The 17,608-nt window shown below is 39.0% G+C and overlaps 1 protein-coding gene across 7 annotated transcripts in view; it reads right to left on the bottom strand.

The window, feature by feature from the left end:
• The window catches only part of LOC127449542 (ral GTPase-activating protein subunit beta-like), a 51,760-nt gene that overhangs the window by 18,605 nt on the left and 15,547 nt on the right, over window positions 1-17,608 (bottom strand). For 4 of the 7 annotated variants that reach the window (XM_051713026.1, XM_051713027.1, XM_051713029.1 and 1 more), the window contains 8 exons: window positions 12,507-12,658; window positions 7,292-7,499; window positions 4,588-4,623; window positions 2,010-2,211; window positions 1,431-1,598; window positions 553-667; window positions 287-434; window positions 54-118 (listed from right to left, as the gene is read on the bottom strand). In XM_051713026.1, coding sequence (XP_051568986.1) covers window positions 54-118; window positions 287-434; window positions 553-667; window positions 1,431-1,598; window positions 2,010-2,211; window positions 4,588-4,623; window positions 7,292-7,499; window positions 12,507-12,658 — 1,094 coding nt within the window. The remainder of the gene's footprint in view (window positions 1-53; window positions 119-286; window positions 435-552; window positions 668-1,430; window positions 1,599-2,009; window positions 2,212-4,587; window positions 4,624-7,291; window positions 7,500-12,506; window positions 12,659-17,608) is intronic. The other 3 variants (XM_051713028.1, XM_051713031.1, XM_051713032.1) reach the window with 1 other exon arrangement.

Genomic DNA, 17,608 nt, shown 5'->3' with positions numbered 1-17,608 from the left:
CCTCTCTTTCATTCAAAGATGAGATAATAAAGAAAAAAAGAGTCAATTCGTACCACTTCAGCTTGAGCACCAACAGACTCCATCAAAGCAGAATCCTGCACGATATTCAGCATTGCAGCTGTTTAAAGAACACCACACACACACACACACACACACACACACACACACACACACACACACAAAGCTCCGTTATTCACAGTATAAAACCTTCCAAACCAAAAATGTGCACAAATCAAACAGATTCAAGATGAATGAGTAAACGAATATATTGATCAGGTAACCCTACCGAGAATCATTTGTGTGTTGATTGAGTCCGTCTCTGTTTGCAGGGCACCAATCAGAATATTGACCAAACGCAGCTTCAGAGAAAGAAAGGTGACCGGCTTGTCGTGAAGTGAGTTTTCATCATTGCTAAATTTCCCTTCCAAAAGCACCTTCAAATGAAATTAGGAAACCACAGCAGATTTGATTAGTATTTTTATCCCTGTAAATGAGGTTACAGAGAGTCCAAAATAATGACTGGATAATGAACCAAGAGCTGAAGCCTTTTACCTCCGATTTGATGTTTCCGTAGTGATGAGGCAGAGGAAGCATTGACAACAGGATATGGATAGAAGCTCTTCTTAGTTCGGTGGGGTTCACATATGACTTAAACTTGGACAACTCTCTGTTGGCACAAAATAACCAGATGAAAAAGTATTAAAAATGCTAGGTTCAGGGGGCGAGTAAAGACACTGACTATCACCCCTAGAGTTGCGAGTTTGAATCCAGGGCGCGCTGAGTGACTCCAGCCAGGTCTCCTAAGCAACCAAATTGGCCCGGTTGCTAGGGAGGGTAGAGTCACATGGGGTAACCTCCTCATGGTCGCTATAATGTGGTTCTCGCTCTCGGTGGGGTGCGTGGTGAGTTGTGCATGGATGCCACGGAGAATAGCATGAAGCCTCCACATGCGCCATGTCTCCGCGGTAACCCACTCAACAAGCCATGTGATAAGATGCGCGGACTGACGGTCTCAGACGCGGAGGCAACTGAGATTCGTCCTCCACCACCTGGATTGAGGCGAGTCACTACGCCACCACGAGGACTTAGAGCACATTGGGAATTGGGCATTCCAAATTGGGAAGAAAAAAAAAATGCTAGGTTCAAAGGTTCTAATGAAAGTAACAAAAACACAAACAAAAAAAAAAAAAATGGCAGAATGGGTTGCAAGTTACAAGGTTGCAAATTTTGCCTAAATTAAGTAATTTAGAAGTGGCTGGTTTGTTTGGCACCAAGTGTTGTTCAATAAAAGAAATAAAAACTATTTGCTGGACATTTTTTATTCATTTACTTCAGTAACAGGGTTGAACTGTTGAGCTTGACGAATGCAGTCAATGCTTTAAATTGGGTAAAATTTGTTGTGTTTCTCAGACATCAGAAACCTTGCTCACCGGTCAGGAAGTATTGTCTCCAGTGCAGATATGAAGTATGGAACCACAACATTAATCCCTTTGAGATCGGAGCAGAACAGAGCCGAGGAGTTCAGGATGATACTAGCTAGAACTGGCCTGCAGATGAAGTCTGATATCTGAAGACCCTGAATCAGAACCATGTAGAACCTGACAGAACCAGAGAACAACACAGATACAAAACTTTAGATATCTGCAGACTGTCAACACTAAATAAATCAATAAATGTGATTTATTATGCACAACAGCGCTGAAATGAAACACAAGGGACATTTATTGATTGATTGAATTTTATAGTTTTTAAAAACTTTTATTATGCTTTCAATGATATAATTAAATATAAATTTTGAGTGATTTGGCCCTCCATATTAAAAAAGATCATATAATGGAAAACAGGATATATATAAAAGTGGGTGGCACGGCCCCTTTAAAGCTAGAGTGTAATTTCGGTACCACTAATGGCACTTAAACGGAATTAGTAAAAATAATGATTTTTTTTCCCCCTAAACACTTGCTCCATCTTCCATTGCTTTGTTTTAGTTTTAGTTTTTCAGTGTTTACCTGGACAGGTAGACAGGAAGTATCTCCTCTCCAGTCTTCTTACTGCAGAAGATCCTGCAGAGCGTTCCACAAGCTTCAGCTCGACCAGACTCATAATTATCAGGAAATTCATTAGCGTCAAACATAGGGTTGGACACCATGGTGTCTGTGGACATCTGAGATCCTTTACGTCTCAGTTCAACTCCAGCTTGAGTCGCCAAGGCTGAGAGAGAGAGAGAGAGAGAGAGAGAGAGAGAGAGAGAGAGAGAGAGAGATGCAAACACAAAGGCTAAGTGATACTTCCGTACGCCTAATGCAGAAGGCCATAACAGCGATTGCCGACAAAGAGATGTACAGAGATGTGAAGATATAAAAGTGGTGAAACCATTGATCAACATATATCATAATGCTATTTATTTTGTGGTAAATCTTAAATTTATTTGAAATTTAATTCAAATAACGTACGTTTTGAAAAAATTCACCTGTCACGATTATGTCAAGATGTCATTCCTTGTCATCACCTAGTGATAGACTGATATATCGGCCGATATTTGCCCATCACGACAATACTGACATCAGCAGATAATCGTGAGAAAAAAAAAAGCATTTCTTGTCACTACAACTACATTTAAAGTCATTCCAGGTCTGCTAGTGACAGACCGATATATCAGCCGATATTTGACGATTTTGAAATTTCTGACATCAGTAGATAATCATGTAAGAAAAAAAAGCATCTTTTTCACTACAGCTATATTTAAAGTCATTCCATGTCACTGCTAGTGATAGGCCGATATATATCGGCCGATATTTGGCCATTTTTACATGTCTGAGATCAGCAGATAATTATGTAAAAAATATATATATTTAGAAAGAATGCATCTTTTTTACTACAACTACATCTAAAATCATTCCATCTCATTGCTTGTGACTGACCGATATATCGGCCGATATTTGGTCATTTTTACATGTTTGAGATCAACAGCTAATCATGTAAGAAAAAATATATTTAGAAAGTATGCATCTTTTTCACTATAACTATATATATTGTCATTCTGTCATTGCTAATAATAGGCCGATATATCGGCCGATATTTGGCCATTTTTACATGTCTAAGATCAGCAGATAATCATGTAAGAAAATAATATATCTAGAAAGAATGCATCTTTTTCACTATAACTATATTTAATGTCATTCTGTCACTGCTAATGACAGGCCGATATATCGGCCGATATTTGGCCATTCTAAGATCAGCAGATAATCATGTCTGAAAAAATATATATATTAGAATGAATGCATCTGTCACTACAACTACATCTAAAGCCGTTCCATGTCATTACTAGTGACAGGCCGATATATCGGCCGATATTTGACCATTTTTTTAATTTGAGATCAGCAGATAATCATGTCAGAAAAAACATATCTAGAACGAATACATTTTTCACTACAACTACATTTAAAATATTTTTCACTACAACTACATCTAAAGTCATTCCATGTCATTGCTTATGACGGACCGATATATCGGCCGATATATGGCCATTTTGACACTACTGACATTAGCTGATATTATGTCAGTAACAAATCCTAAATTCTCTTTACATTTTTGCAATATTTTGAGCAAATAATCACTCAGCAAACGTGTGGATATCAGCCTTATATCAGCCATCAGCAAACCAGATATCTTCGGTACTGGTCATTGAAAAACCCATAAGGGTCGACCAGTTTTAAATCGCCATTTCTACCCAATATTCAAATTACAGAAAAACTAGCCTATTTTGTTGAATCTGCAGCAGGGAGCAACATTTAATCTAATGAAACTTTTGCTACACCAGTGACTTATCTTCTTGAAAAACAATGTCTGCTTTGGAACACAGAAAATTGTTTTGTACTGCAATAATGTTCAATCATGTTAGTCCATAAGCAGTTTGAGACTAAACAGAGCAGACCGCATCTCCTGGTCAGCATCCCTGTTATCACAACATGTCATTAGAATTTCATTTCAGACAAATGCTGTTAAAGGCCAATTTGTATTGTCCAGCATCCTAAATTAAGACGATAAGGCACAATATGGCTGAAACAAATTGCACCAACAACCACGACATGCAGAAATATCCATACAAAACAAAATAAACAAATGAAAAATGAAATTAATCAAACGCTAACACAAAAAAGCTTTCAAAATAAGCATTGGGCAAAAGCTCAAAATAACATTGGTTGGTGTGTTTCTTTGGAGAAGATTGGTTAGTAGAGGTCCTTCAGGAGATGATATGGGTAGGAACTAGTTTTAATGATGACGGGTAAGTTAATTCAAGGAGAAGGATCAACGCAACAAACATTCTCAGGTGTTGACGGCCATGTGTACTGGTAAAACTGTGGACCAATGTCCCACACCTTATGATGACACCAAATGTTTGTTGCAGTTGAGCCAATGCGATTTGGGCAGCAATCAAAACACTCCCGGACCCCTGACTCAAGCAGTGTATGCGCAAGTCTCTTGCCCCAAGAAAACAATGAACAGGTGATGGTGTCAAACCAAACAAAAACAAAAAATGAAATGAACAAAATAACTGCAACTGGTAAAGCTTGTGTTCCTACTTACAAGATTTATAAGAAAGAAGAATTTGGAAAAATGTTGCTGCAAGATAACAGAGATAAAATGGAAATAAATCAAAGCACAGCAGTAGTAGAGTTCATGAAACTATTCAGAAGTTCAAAATGTTTTGTTTTGTTCAGTTTTGTGGTTTTAAAAGATACTGGGTTCCCATCATGCAAATAATGAAAATTGAACAAAAAGAAAATAAGTTAACAAAAGATGGACAAACTCTCTTAATTCATAATGATCTAAACAGCTCCTGGAAATTTCCACGTACTTTGACTTTAACGAATTCCCTTAAAAATGTAATACAGTGATTTATTCTCAAATTTATACTAGTAATATAATTGGCTTCAATCATTAAATAAAATCTTCCTATTGTCTAAAAAATATTAATTAAATAAGTGTCCTGAGATCTCTCGCCAGTCTCTGTAACAGCTCTAGACTCTGAAAACAGCAAACAAAAACGTGTCCACGAGCCATGGTCTCTGACGCTTTCTGCCTGTTAATCACAGTATTGTAGTCGCAGCGAATTATTGAGGCTTAAAGCCATTTTTATACCATGTTGCTCATAAAAGTGGTCATTTGAGGGCACTGTTTTGCTGCCATTTTTGACAAACACCCCTGCTCGATATCAGCCTAAATAAAGCTCATTCGGTATATCTGGTGTGCAGGATTTTGGAAAGTGGGCATGGCTAATCCACCACCACTGTTTGTGGAAGTTCTAGAACAGCTAAAATCGCTTACAGCACCTTTAAGTTAAAATGCAAGTCTGTTTTAATTTTTGGATATGTAATAGATGGAGATTAAATATTACATTCAAGTGTCACAACTGTACTATCTACTAGTCATGTGAATGTTGTAACAATGGCATTAATCAATATTTTTAAGAATTATCTTTATTAATAATTGGAATAATTAAATGTTAAAGAGCACCTATTATGGGGGCCTGGGTAGCTCAGTGGTAAAATACGCTGGCTACCACCCCTGGAGTTCGCTAGCTTGAATCCCAGGGCGTGCTGAGTGACTCCAGCCAGGTCTCCTAAGCAACCAAATTGGCCTGGTTGCTAGGGAGGGTAGAGTCACATGGGGTAACCTCCTCGTGGTCGCTATAATGTGGTTCGTTCTCGGTGGGGCGTGTGGTGAGTTGAGCGTGGTTGGATGGCGTGAAGCCTCCACACGTGCTATGTCTCCGTGGCAACGCGCTCAACAAGCCACGTGATAAGATGCGCGGGTTGACTGTCTCAGACGCGGAGGCAACTGGGATTCGTCCTCCGCCACCCGGACTGAGGCGAATCACTATGCGACCACGAGGACTTTGGGAATTGGGCATTCCAAATTGGGAGAAAAAAAAAAAAAAAAGCACCTATTATGGTTTTTCAAATATTACCTTTCATGTAGTGTGTTATATAGCTCTTAGTGAATGTAAAAAAGTCTGCAAAGTTTCAAAAATCAAAGTGCACGAAAAGCGGAGTTATTGACTCCCAAAAGAAAGAACCGATTCTGAACACCTGAAACGAGTCGTTAGTAATTCCAGACATACTTCCTGTACTAACCCGCCTCTGGTCTTCATTGGCTGCTCGCAAACAGCTTTGACCCGCCCTCAAACACTACACTAAGCGGTAGACCAATCACAACAGACTGGGACATCTGACCAATCAGAGCAGAGTATGCTCTCTGAAAGGAGGAATTTAGAATGAATCCTTTAGAACGGATCATTGAACAAGTCATTTTTGACACTGGGGGAAAAAAGGTAATGCTGCAATTTAAATTATGAGCAAATTAAAGTGTTTTTTGACCTTGGATGCATGCAGATCTAATGTATGAGACCTTTAAAACCAAATTAGGCACGTTTAAAAACCATAACAGGTGCTCTTTAATGAATGGCTGACTAATGTATTTGAGATTTATGCCAATGCTATAAAGACTCTAGGATCACTAACTACGCAATCTCAAACCAAAAAAAGGGTCAGCATGTTGAAAATATAAAGTAAGACCTAAAAAGGGTGTATGGCTTTACTTTGCCTTTATAGCAGCTTTAGCAACTAGGAGTGCAGTAACACGTCCTTGATATTGCCCCATTATAACTCTTTGCCTGATGAAGGTAGAGTAAATGTATATTCTGGAAGCTCTCAAAGATTCAAAGACCACAATGAGGGCGTATGTAGTCTGTAAAATAGCTTCATATTCCTTTGTTGTCATACAAGTATTCAACCATCAGACCTGACAAACCCCAAAACTGTTAATGTTTAACGGTTCTCCACATGTAAACCCAGCCAGCAAAAAGGTGTCTACATTTTATGCCCATAATCATATAAATAATAAATAGCATTCAAAACATCATTTGCATGCACAATTGATGAAGTATAATTTAAGCAGATGAAAATATTAGCCGATTTTACATTAACATTCAGAACATCAGACACACCTAACTAATCTAAAACTTGTTTTTCAGGATCTCAGTATCTTAGAACTCTACATTAATAATTGAATAATTTCAGCTTCATTAATATTTTAGAGTATTCTGATTGAAAGTGCTGTTTGAGAACATCTACTCTAACCAAACACCACTGAATGTGGTTCAATCTTGCAGGTAGGAATATTTTATAAAATAAAATAAAACACCCTTTACAGGTAAAATATGTAGAGAAATTAAAATTCAAAAGAAAAAGGGCGATTTTGATTCTAACACACCCGGGCTGGATCTTACCCGTCATACTGCTGTCTCGGCTCAGGCCGGAGTGGAGTTTACAGTGGACCAGCGCGGCATCAAACAGCCATTGGCCGAACAGATTCAGCACGCTGTTGACCTTTGGCCGGGTCGGAGCAGGAAGCGGTCGGGGCTCGGAGCTCGTCTGGTTTGGGCTGGAGAGAGGGGAGGTGGAGGATGGCTGGTGTGAGACTTTGGTCTGACCGGTCTGAGGAGTGGAGGATAAACTGTTGTTAAAATGTTTCATTGGCATTTTGAAACAAAAAACAAAATGTCAACATGAAATGACCAACCCATTAAACTGATTAAATTCCATCAGACTGAATATCCCATAACTTGCTTAAATATTCAACAAGAAAATGTAGGATGTGATTTGGTAACATTAAAGTATATATTAGTTAATGCAGTGGGTATCACAAACTATATACAGTACAATAAACAATCACTGTACAGCATTTATTAATCCTGGTTAAATGTTAATTTATAAATATTCTATTGCTTATTGTTAGTTCATGTTAGTTTATAATAAATTAACATTCATGGAGGACCAAATCTGCCAAAATTAAAAATAAAATATATAAATAAAATACATTAGTAATGTAAATAAGAAAAAAAAAAAAAAAGTGCACAAATAAATACATTTTAAAATCTTAAAAATGTGTATTTATATTTTATTTCCTTATTTATGTATTAATTAATACTTTATTTATTTACACATTTATATATGCATTTATTTATTTCTATATTTATTTCATACGTATATTTAAATATTTATATCTACATTTCTTTGTCAGGGGTTATGTCTTTCTACTTAAAGAATAGTTTAATCTCCTCCAAAAAGATTAATCGAATTCATGAGGGACTGAAAAATCAGCCGAAAAAGGAAAGGAGGATTATGTAGACAAACATTTGTTTCATTTGGTTATTTCATTTAATGGTAACGCTTTACATTAATGTTCCCTTTCTTAAGGGTTTATAAAGGGGTTCTTTAATGACAATAACTCATTTACAAATGCATTATAAATCACTGATATGCGGTTATAACAACATGTATAAATAGGGCAACTGTCATGCAATACTTTCCAAATAGAGTGTCATATTATCTCGTATGTTATAATTGCTTAATAACACTTATTCAACATTAGTAACCTATGATAATTTACTTTAATGTACAGTGGACACATATGAAGCATTTTTTATATTGTTGTTATATTGTTATTAGGGCTGTTGACATAACGTGTTAATTCAGTGCGATTATGTATAATGTACAGTCAGCCGGTTGTTATCGCTAAATAAACCCTGACGCAAAGCCTGAAAGGGTTTATTTTGCATAACAACTGGCTGACTGTACATTATCCCGCTTATTACATGGTTACTAACCAAATAAATAAATACATGGACATAAAATATTGATTTGCATTGAAATTATGCAATTACGTGAAAGGAAAGAACTCGCTGAACAGCTGAAATCCACCTCGTTGCGTTAGTTTGTGTCGAGTTCTGTTGGTGTTTAATTGGTAATTAATGAATGTCTGACAGCTTATTTTGCATCTTATTACAAGACAACTTGCCAAATAAATAAATAAATAAATGCACAGTTAAAATGATTTTATTAGCTTACTTGTAGAGATCGCACAGTTATCTAAGTAGCAGTAAAGATGACTCACAATACCCGAATGGGCAGTCTGATACGGAGGTGCGGTTGTTACAGAGAAACAACCTAGATGGCGCCATTGACCAATTAGAATAGAGTATTCCAGAGAGCCGTGTAATAAATACCACTGGTGCAATTCAAGCTTGAAGTACCAACTGAACAAACCACACTCCGGCTTGCTTGACACTAGTGACAGCACAAGATGACAAGTACGTGTTCTTGCGTTCAAACACAGATGGACGGAGCACAATTCTGAATGCAGGGATCTCGAGATGTTTTCCTAAGTTTCAAACTATGTTTAACTTGACACAGCGACCTAAAAACGCTGTTTATGACGCAACACAACCAAACTGTCCGTCTGACGCATGTGTACATTGCAAGTCCTTAGAAAAGCTCTTATAATAAACCTATTGTCTAATCTAATAAATCGACAGATTGACGAATTCAATTGCAAAATGGACTGTTGTAGACTGTTGGCCAATGACAGGCTTATGTTCAATAATATGGAAATAAATAATATGCAGTATTGACTTTCAAAGCCACTTTTTGTATTGTCTTATAAATGCTGTTTGCCATGGGGGGCCTGGGTAGCTCAGCGAGTATTGACGCTGACTATCACCCCTGGAGTCGTGAGTTTCAATCCAGGACATGCTGAGTGACTCCAGCCAGGTCTCCTAATCAACCAAATTGGCCCAGTTGCTAGGGAGGGTAGAGTCACATGGGGTAACCTCCTTGTGGTCGCGATTAGTTGTTCTCGTTCTCAACGGGGCGCGTGGTAAATTGTGCGTGCATTGCGGAGGGTAGAACAAGCCTCCACATGCTGTGAGTCTCCGCGGTGTCGTGCACAGCGAGTCACGTGATAAGATGCGCGGATCGACGGTCTCAGAAGCGGAGGCAACTGAGACTCTGAGACTCTGTCTCCCGGATTGAGGTGAGTAACCGTGCCACCAGGAGGACCATTCCAATTGCATTTTATTTATCTGAATTGTTATATTTACAATATATATTACATTTGTAATTATTTAAATATACACCGATCAGCCACAACATTTAAACCACCTACCTAATATTGTGTAGGTTCCCCTCGTGCCACCAAAACAGCACAAACCTGCATGTCAGAATAGCATTCTGAGATGATATTCTTCTCACCACAATTGTACAGAGTGGTTATCTAAGTTACCATAGACTTTTGGGGCTTTTCCACTGCACGGTACGGCTCGACTCTGCTCGCTTTTTGGGGGTTTTCCACTGTGGATAGTACCTGGTACTTTTTTAGTACCAAATCGGTCGAGGTTCCAAGCGAGCCGATACTAAATGTGACGTCAAAACCCTGCAGATCACCGATTGGTCAGAGAAAATAGAAAATCGTCACTATCAGCGTCATTGCTATAAGATAGATGACAGGTTAGCTTACCCTTGAGCATCGTCTTTTTGCTAACACAGTGATGTCATCGTCTGCGCTTTGGTGTATGATTTCCCAAACTCTCATGTTGTTTTTAGCTGTATTTTGTCTTGCTGCCGTCAGCCTCTTTTGAAACAAAGTTTGTCGTCTTGCTGTGAAAAACAGCCACATGCTGAGAATCAAGAACACCATTCCTTCGATATCCTCCATAGATCCTTTGTTGTGTGTTTGTGTCGCGTTTTAGATGATGTCACGGCCGAAGAGGCGGCGCAACTATGACGGCCAGCCTATAATCCCACCCACGTTGAGGCTGCACTAAACTGCAGTGGAAAAGCAAGCTCAGAAAAGTAAAGTGAGCAGAGTCGAATCAAGTCAAACCGTAACGTGCAGTGGAAAAGTGCCATTTGTCAGTTCGAACCAGTCTGGCCATTCTCTGTTGACCTCTCTCCTCAACAAGGCATTTCCATCCACGGAACTGAGATGTTTGAGATGTTTCTGCACTTTGATTGGAGTCCACCTGTGGTAAATTCAATTGATTGGACATGATTTGGAAAGACACACACCTGTCTATATAAAGGTCTCACAGCTGAAAATGCATATCAGAGCAAAAACCAAGCCATGAGGTCAAAGGAACTGCCTGCAGAGCTCAGAGACAGGATTGTGTCGAGAGACAGATCTGGGGAAGGCTAAAAAAAAAAAAAAGAAAATGTTCGGCTCCATTGAAGGTTCTCAAGAGCACAGTGGCCTCCATAATTCTTAAATGGAAGAAGTTTGGAACAACCAGGACTCTTCCTAGAGCTGGCCACCCAGCCAAACTGAGCAATTGGGGGAGAAGGGCCTTGGTAAGAGAGGTGACCAAGAACCCGATGGTCACTCTGGTTGAGCTCCAGAGATCATGTGTGGAGATGGGAGAAACTTGCAGAAGGACAACCATCACTGCAACACTCCACCAATCTGGGCTTTATGGCAGAGTGGCCAGACAGAAGCCTCTTCTCAGTGCAAGACATATAAAAGCACCTAAAGGACTCTCAGACTGTGAGAAACAAGATTCTCTGGTCTGATGAAATGAAGATTGAACTGTTTGGCCTCAATTCCAAGTGTCATGTCTGGAGGAAACCAGCATCATGCTGTGGGGGTGTTTTTCAGCAGCAGGGACAAGGGGACTGGTCAGGGTTGAAAGAAAGCTGAATGCAGCAAAATACAGAGATATCCTTAATGAAAACCTGGTCCAGAGCACTCAGGACCTCAGACTGGTCAGAAGGTTCATCTTCCAACAGGACAGTGACCCTAAGCACACAGCCAAGACAATGCAAGAGTGGCTTAGGGACAACTCTGTGAATGTCCTTGAGTGGCCCTGCCAGAGCCCGGACTTGAACCCAATCGAACATCTCTGGAGAGACCTGAACATGGCTGTCCACCGACGGTCCCCATCCAACCTGACAGAGCTTGAGAGGATCTGCAGAGAAGAATAGCAGAAAATCCCCAAATCCAGATGTGCAAAGCTTGTCGCATCATACCTAAAAAGACTCGAGGCTGTAATCGCTGCCAAAGGTGCTTCAACTAAATACTGAGTTAAGGGTGTGAATACTTATGTCAATGTGATATTTCAGTTTTTTCTTTGTCATTATGGGGTATGGAGTGCAGATTGATGTGAAGAAGAAAAAATAATGCATTTTAGCATATCAAAATGTGAAAAAAAATTAAGGGGTAGTAATTCATATAAATACTAATGAATATAAAACACAAAGTGGACTTCAGCAAAAACTGCATAATCTTTCCTTTTTAAATCGCACTATAATAATCTAATTTTTGCTGCATTGTAGCATTAATGATGAATTAGGGCATTTAATGTTTTTGATTAAAACAAGTATGAATGTGTATTTATTACACATTTATAACACAAGTTAAAACGTTCACTTTGCATGAAAGTCACCCTTTTTGTTCATGTTTTTATAACTGAATATAAATTATTTATAATGCATTTGTAAATGACTTATTACCTATCAATGAACCCCTTTATAAACCCTTAATAAAGGGAACATTAAAGTGTTCTCTAATTAATACATTTAAAAAGGATGTTTTGATTTGAAAGAAAATAGGGTCCATTTAGATATCACGCTGATTTACAAGTTTTTATTTTTTTCTTGTTATGACCATACCGTTGAGGCTTTGCTGGTTGTCTTGGTAACAGCAGTGGGGCGATGTCTGCGGTTGTGAGGGGGTGTAGTGTTGGTTGTGGTTGGGGGCGGCGGCATACTGAGCCTATTAACAGGGGTGGGCGGAGCACTGTCTGACCGGGGGCGGGATATACCTGTGAGACGGGTGACATGGGTAAAGAGAGGCAAGAAAACCAAAGAATTAAAACATAAGGGACGAGTTTAAGTGACACATCAATCATGTCATTTCCTGTAGCTGCATATCTGGACACATATTCAGTCGTAAAGCACCTGCCAACATTTACTTCATTACAGGACAATATCTCAGCATCCCCATTTAACCCTAAAAAGCTGATGGATCACAGAAAATACTTTTTTGGATGTAGTGACAGCTGCGAAATCGATTACAGAACAATCTAAACCAGATGCTCCTTGGATTTGTGCATTCCAGCATCTCGATTCAATTCAGCTCTGTGACAAACCAATTCGTGAACAAAAAGCAAACCTACATAAATGATCAAGTTGTAGAATAGATATAATTGTTTTTTCCCCACTTTTTGAACTGATATGGCATCGCACAATTTCATGGGTAAAAAAATATGTTCATCTTGCTTCATAGCGAGTACTGATTGGGTGAGTAATGCACAATTCAGCGGTGATCAAATGTTAAACCACACACAATAATTTCGATTTCAATCACATGTCTCTCTCATTACGACCCCTTGTTACACATTCGATTGCATGCAAAGCTCAAAACAAGCATTTGCGAATCTTTCTCGGACATTTACTGTTTACTAAACAGGAATGTGTCATGCAAACAGTTTGCAAGCTAACATCTTTGCGTTTTATTGCTGTTTATAACCATATTTAATCGAACTGCATGATAATAGCATTTTTGGAGGGGTAGATATTATTCAAATAGAAACAGTATGTAGACCAACCCTCATTCGGACACTTTGATACTCTTGGTAAAGTGTTTAATTCCTGTGCTTTCAGATAAAACACTTATCCTTTGTATTAGTTTAAGGGTGAGCATCCTGTGTGTTAAGCATTTCTGCATCTTTCCAATTGCTAGTATAAAGTTATGGGGGACTCATTAGAGTTCAGGAATTAATTCTACTTGTAAAGAGAGAGTAACCTGTTCACAAAGTATGAAAACAAACAAAGCATTTCGAGTTTCCAGAGATGCAATGAAATGCAGCATGGTGCACATTTCACCAGAGATAACTCAAAAGACATCAGCCGGGGTTGATTGTGCCAGAGTCGGGGTAACTGCTACATACAGTAGCATTAGCAGTAAATGCAGGCAACCCCTGCATTCAAATTTCATTATTTGCCTAAAACCTTTGTGGCCATTCTGATTGGTTTGTTTGCTTTTTGTTTTTATCCCATTTTCTCCCAATTTGGAATGCCCAATTCCCACTACTTAGTAGGTCCTCGTGGTGGCGCGGTTACTCACCTCAATCCAGTTGGCGAAGGACAAGTCTCAGTTGCCTCCGCTTCGGAGACCGTCAATCGGCACATCTTATCACGTGGCTTGTCGTGCATGACACCGCGTAGACTCTCAGCATGTGGAGGCTCATGCTACTCTCCGCGATCTACGCACAACTTACCACACACCCCATTGAGAGCGAGAACCACTAATCGCGACCACAAGGAGGTTACCCCATGTGACCCTACCCTCCCTAGCAACCGGGCCAATTTGGTTGCTTAGGAGACCTGGCTGGATTCACTCAGCACACCCTGGATGAAACTCGCGACTCCAGGGGTGGCAGTCAGTGTCAATACTCGCTGAGCTACCCAGACCTCCATAATGATTGGTTTAAGAAAATGGATCTCTCCTTGACACACCCTACATTCCATAAAACCTCACAGAGATCGTTTATCGCTTGTGGCATCTTCCAAATTCAATGTACAAGCAAACATCTCCAAATGTGTAAATTCAAAGAAAGGATTTCACAGAATTGAAAACTGTCCAATCATTTACTCACTCTCATGTACGTCTGCAGAGTCAAATGTGTTGTGTCATGTTCGAGTCGTGTTCGAGTATGTGAAACTCAAGAACCAATGGTGTTTTATGGCAAAGACCTGGTGCAACGTGTCTTGCAAAGCCAAACTTGAAAATGCAGAAGCGCAAATGAGATTTCAGCACTATGGTAGTGGGTAAAAGTGTGAACATTTCCGTCTGTTCCTCACATAAAGCCATCATATGGCTTCCCAAAACTTGCAATTTAGCACACAATCAGCAGTGTGAACATTCCGCTAAACATCTCCTTGTGTGTTCCACAGAAGGTGGATTTTGAGCGACAAGAGGGTGAGTAAACGATGACAGAATTTTTTTTTAGATCAACTATTCCTACTATAAGTTCTGTCTGATGTACAACCAGTACAACCATTTACGGGAGTTTCTTTAACTTCAGGCACTTTCATGTCAAAGGGGTTGATTTTTTATTAAAAGTAACAGATTTATACTGTTTTCTTTTTGTTATATGACAGGTCTCATTAAAACTGAATTGGAAACTTTTTACCAGGCCTTCACCGTTTATATTTGGTACTTTTTAGATGCCTTTTATGTATAGATTTTTAATATTTAAAGGAATATTACGGGTTCAATACAAGTTAATCTCAGTCGACAGCATTTGTGGCATAATGTTGATTACATAAAAATGATTTTGACCCATCCACAAAAAAAAATCTGTGTTCTAGTGAGACACTTACAATGGAAGTCAATGGGGTCAATCCGTAAACATTTAAGGTGCTATATGCAAGATTGACAACAAGCGTTTGAAATGGGTATTGCAGTCCAAATTCTAAATATTGGAGAGTTGTGTGCCCCACCCCAGACTCGAAGCTCATACGGGTTGCCAGAATGTTGACACGCAAATTAGCCAACTCAGCATCCGTTTAAAAGGATTTCTGGGATTTAAGCGGTCTCCATCTTCCAAAGGCGTCTCCAGTATTTATCCTTGTTTTACTACGCCTCTTTTAGACGGATGGCGAGGCTTTTTAGGTCGGGTGGAATCTGTTATCTCTGATCCAGTTCATTTGCTGGCTGCATCACGCAGTGTTGTTTGCCCGCTAACTGGTTTCAAATCTGGCAACCCGGGGTGTCGAAATACTATTGGTGAGTGGGCAGTGGGCGGGATCACACAGGCCAAAACAGAAACAGAAATTCCGTCCCGGAATGGAAACTTCAAAGTAGAATATACTGGCTGTAGCACTGTTATCGGAGAAGCCAGTATTTCAACTTAGCATATTTCCTAATTCTCTAATGACATATTATGGTCATTTTATGATTTAGTACAGTAAATATATTACATATAGCACCTTTAAAATACTCACCGTTTCAAATGTATAGACACAAGACATAAACAATGTGTGTTAACATGATTTTACTGTGCTAAAATCACTAACCGCATCTGTTTTACATTTACATACATTTATTCATTTGGCAGAAGCTTTTATCCAAAGCGACTTACAAAAGAGGAAAAAACATAAGCGAATCATCTTAAGGAGAAAGTGTCATATTACAAAGTTTCACTAGCATCAGAATAGTATTCAAGACAGATTAAAGTGCAACACATTTTTTTTTAATGACTTGTTAAGTGCTCATGGAAAAGATGCGTTTTTAGTCGTTTTTTGACGACAGAAATTGAGTCAGCTTCACGGATGGAGTAGGGAAGGTCATTCCACCATCGTGGCACAATGAAGCTGAAAGTCCGGGAAAGTGTTTTGGTGCCTTTTTGTGTTGGTTCAACAAGGCAACGTTCCTTAGGCTTCAAGTGGGCGTGTGGCTCTGCAGAAATGATTTTAGGTATGCTGGAGCAGACCCAGTGACTGTTCTGTATGCCAGCATCAGAGCCTTGAATACGTGCATCAACCGGCAGCCAGTGAAGAGAGACAAGGAGTGGTGTAACATGTGCTCTCTTTGGTTCATTAAAGACCAGACGTGCTGCTGCATTCTGGATCATTTGCAGGGGTCTAATTGCACATGCAGGGAGGCCTGCAATGAGAGCATTACAGTAGTCCAGTCTAGTTATGACAAGTGACTGAACAAGCAGTTGTGTGGCATGTTCAGAGAGGAAAAGTCTTATCTTCCTGATATTGTCGAGTGTAAATCTACATGATCTTGCGGTCTTTGAGATGTGGTCTGTGAAATGTAGTCTGTTGTCGATGGTTACCCCTAGATTTCTGACTGTTTTGGAAGGCGTTACTGTAGTTGCACCCAGCTGCACGGTGAAGTTATATCCAATTTTACATCTTCATTGCCATGATGTCATAGCAACAAAAATTGAAACCCTAAAACGACTGTAAAACCGGATCAAATAATCCACAAGTTTTTAACAGAAGAAGTCTTTAAACCCTCCAAAAATTGATCCCATTGACTTCCATTGTAAGTGCCTCGCTGGAACACAGATTTTTTATTTTTATTTTTAAAGAAAAGGAGATACGATTAAAAATGTATTTTTGTGGTAGTCAGATTTATGCCACAAATGCTGTCAAATGAGCTTAACTTGTGCTGAACCCGGAACATTCCTTTAACTATGAAAATCCATTATAAAAATACAAATTATTACATGTGTTTAAACTGTGATCATCTAAATAAAGAGTGAAATAAACAAAGCATTTCAAGCTGCACTGTGTGAATTTTTTTTCTTCTGAAATTCCGACTGTCCCACAATTGTGGCGTCATTACCACCACACCAAACAATTTCACCCCTACTAAAGTTTTGACACAAGTTAGTGTACTTGTTAACCAAGTGGACAAAAGTGACAGTGAAGAGCATGCTTGAGATGAAATATGAGACAAAACAAAAAAGGAAAGATCACTTGTGACCAGAAGATTTTTCAGTCAAGCTGTAATTTTGCCAAATTGCGCAAAAAGTGTAAATAATGTATTTAATTGTGTGTCTTTAGGATACATAAGATGTTATGAAATTAAACTCAACAAGACAAAAATCTTCTGTGATGCATGAGCACACACAATGTAAATTAAATAAACTAGTGAAAACGTTTTAATGAGACTTTACTTTCAACAAATCCATGGTTGAAAGTGCCCTAAGCTGAAGAAACACCCTTAAATGCCAGTGAAATAATCTGGTCCA

Source organism: Myxocyprinus asiaticus, chromosome 12 (assembly GCF_019703515.2).
Source record: "Myxocyprinus asiaticus isolate MX2 ecotype Aquarium Trade chromosome 12, UBuf_Myxa_2, whole genome shotgun sequence".
In the NCBI taxonomy this organism is placed as follows: Eukaryota; Metazoa; Chordata; class Actinopteri; order Cypriniformes; family Catostomidae; genus Myxocyprinus; species Myxocyprinus asiaticus.
This window is presented reverse-complemented; position numbering and strand designations above follow the sequence as displayed.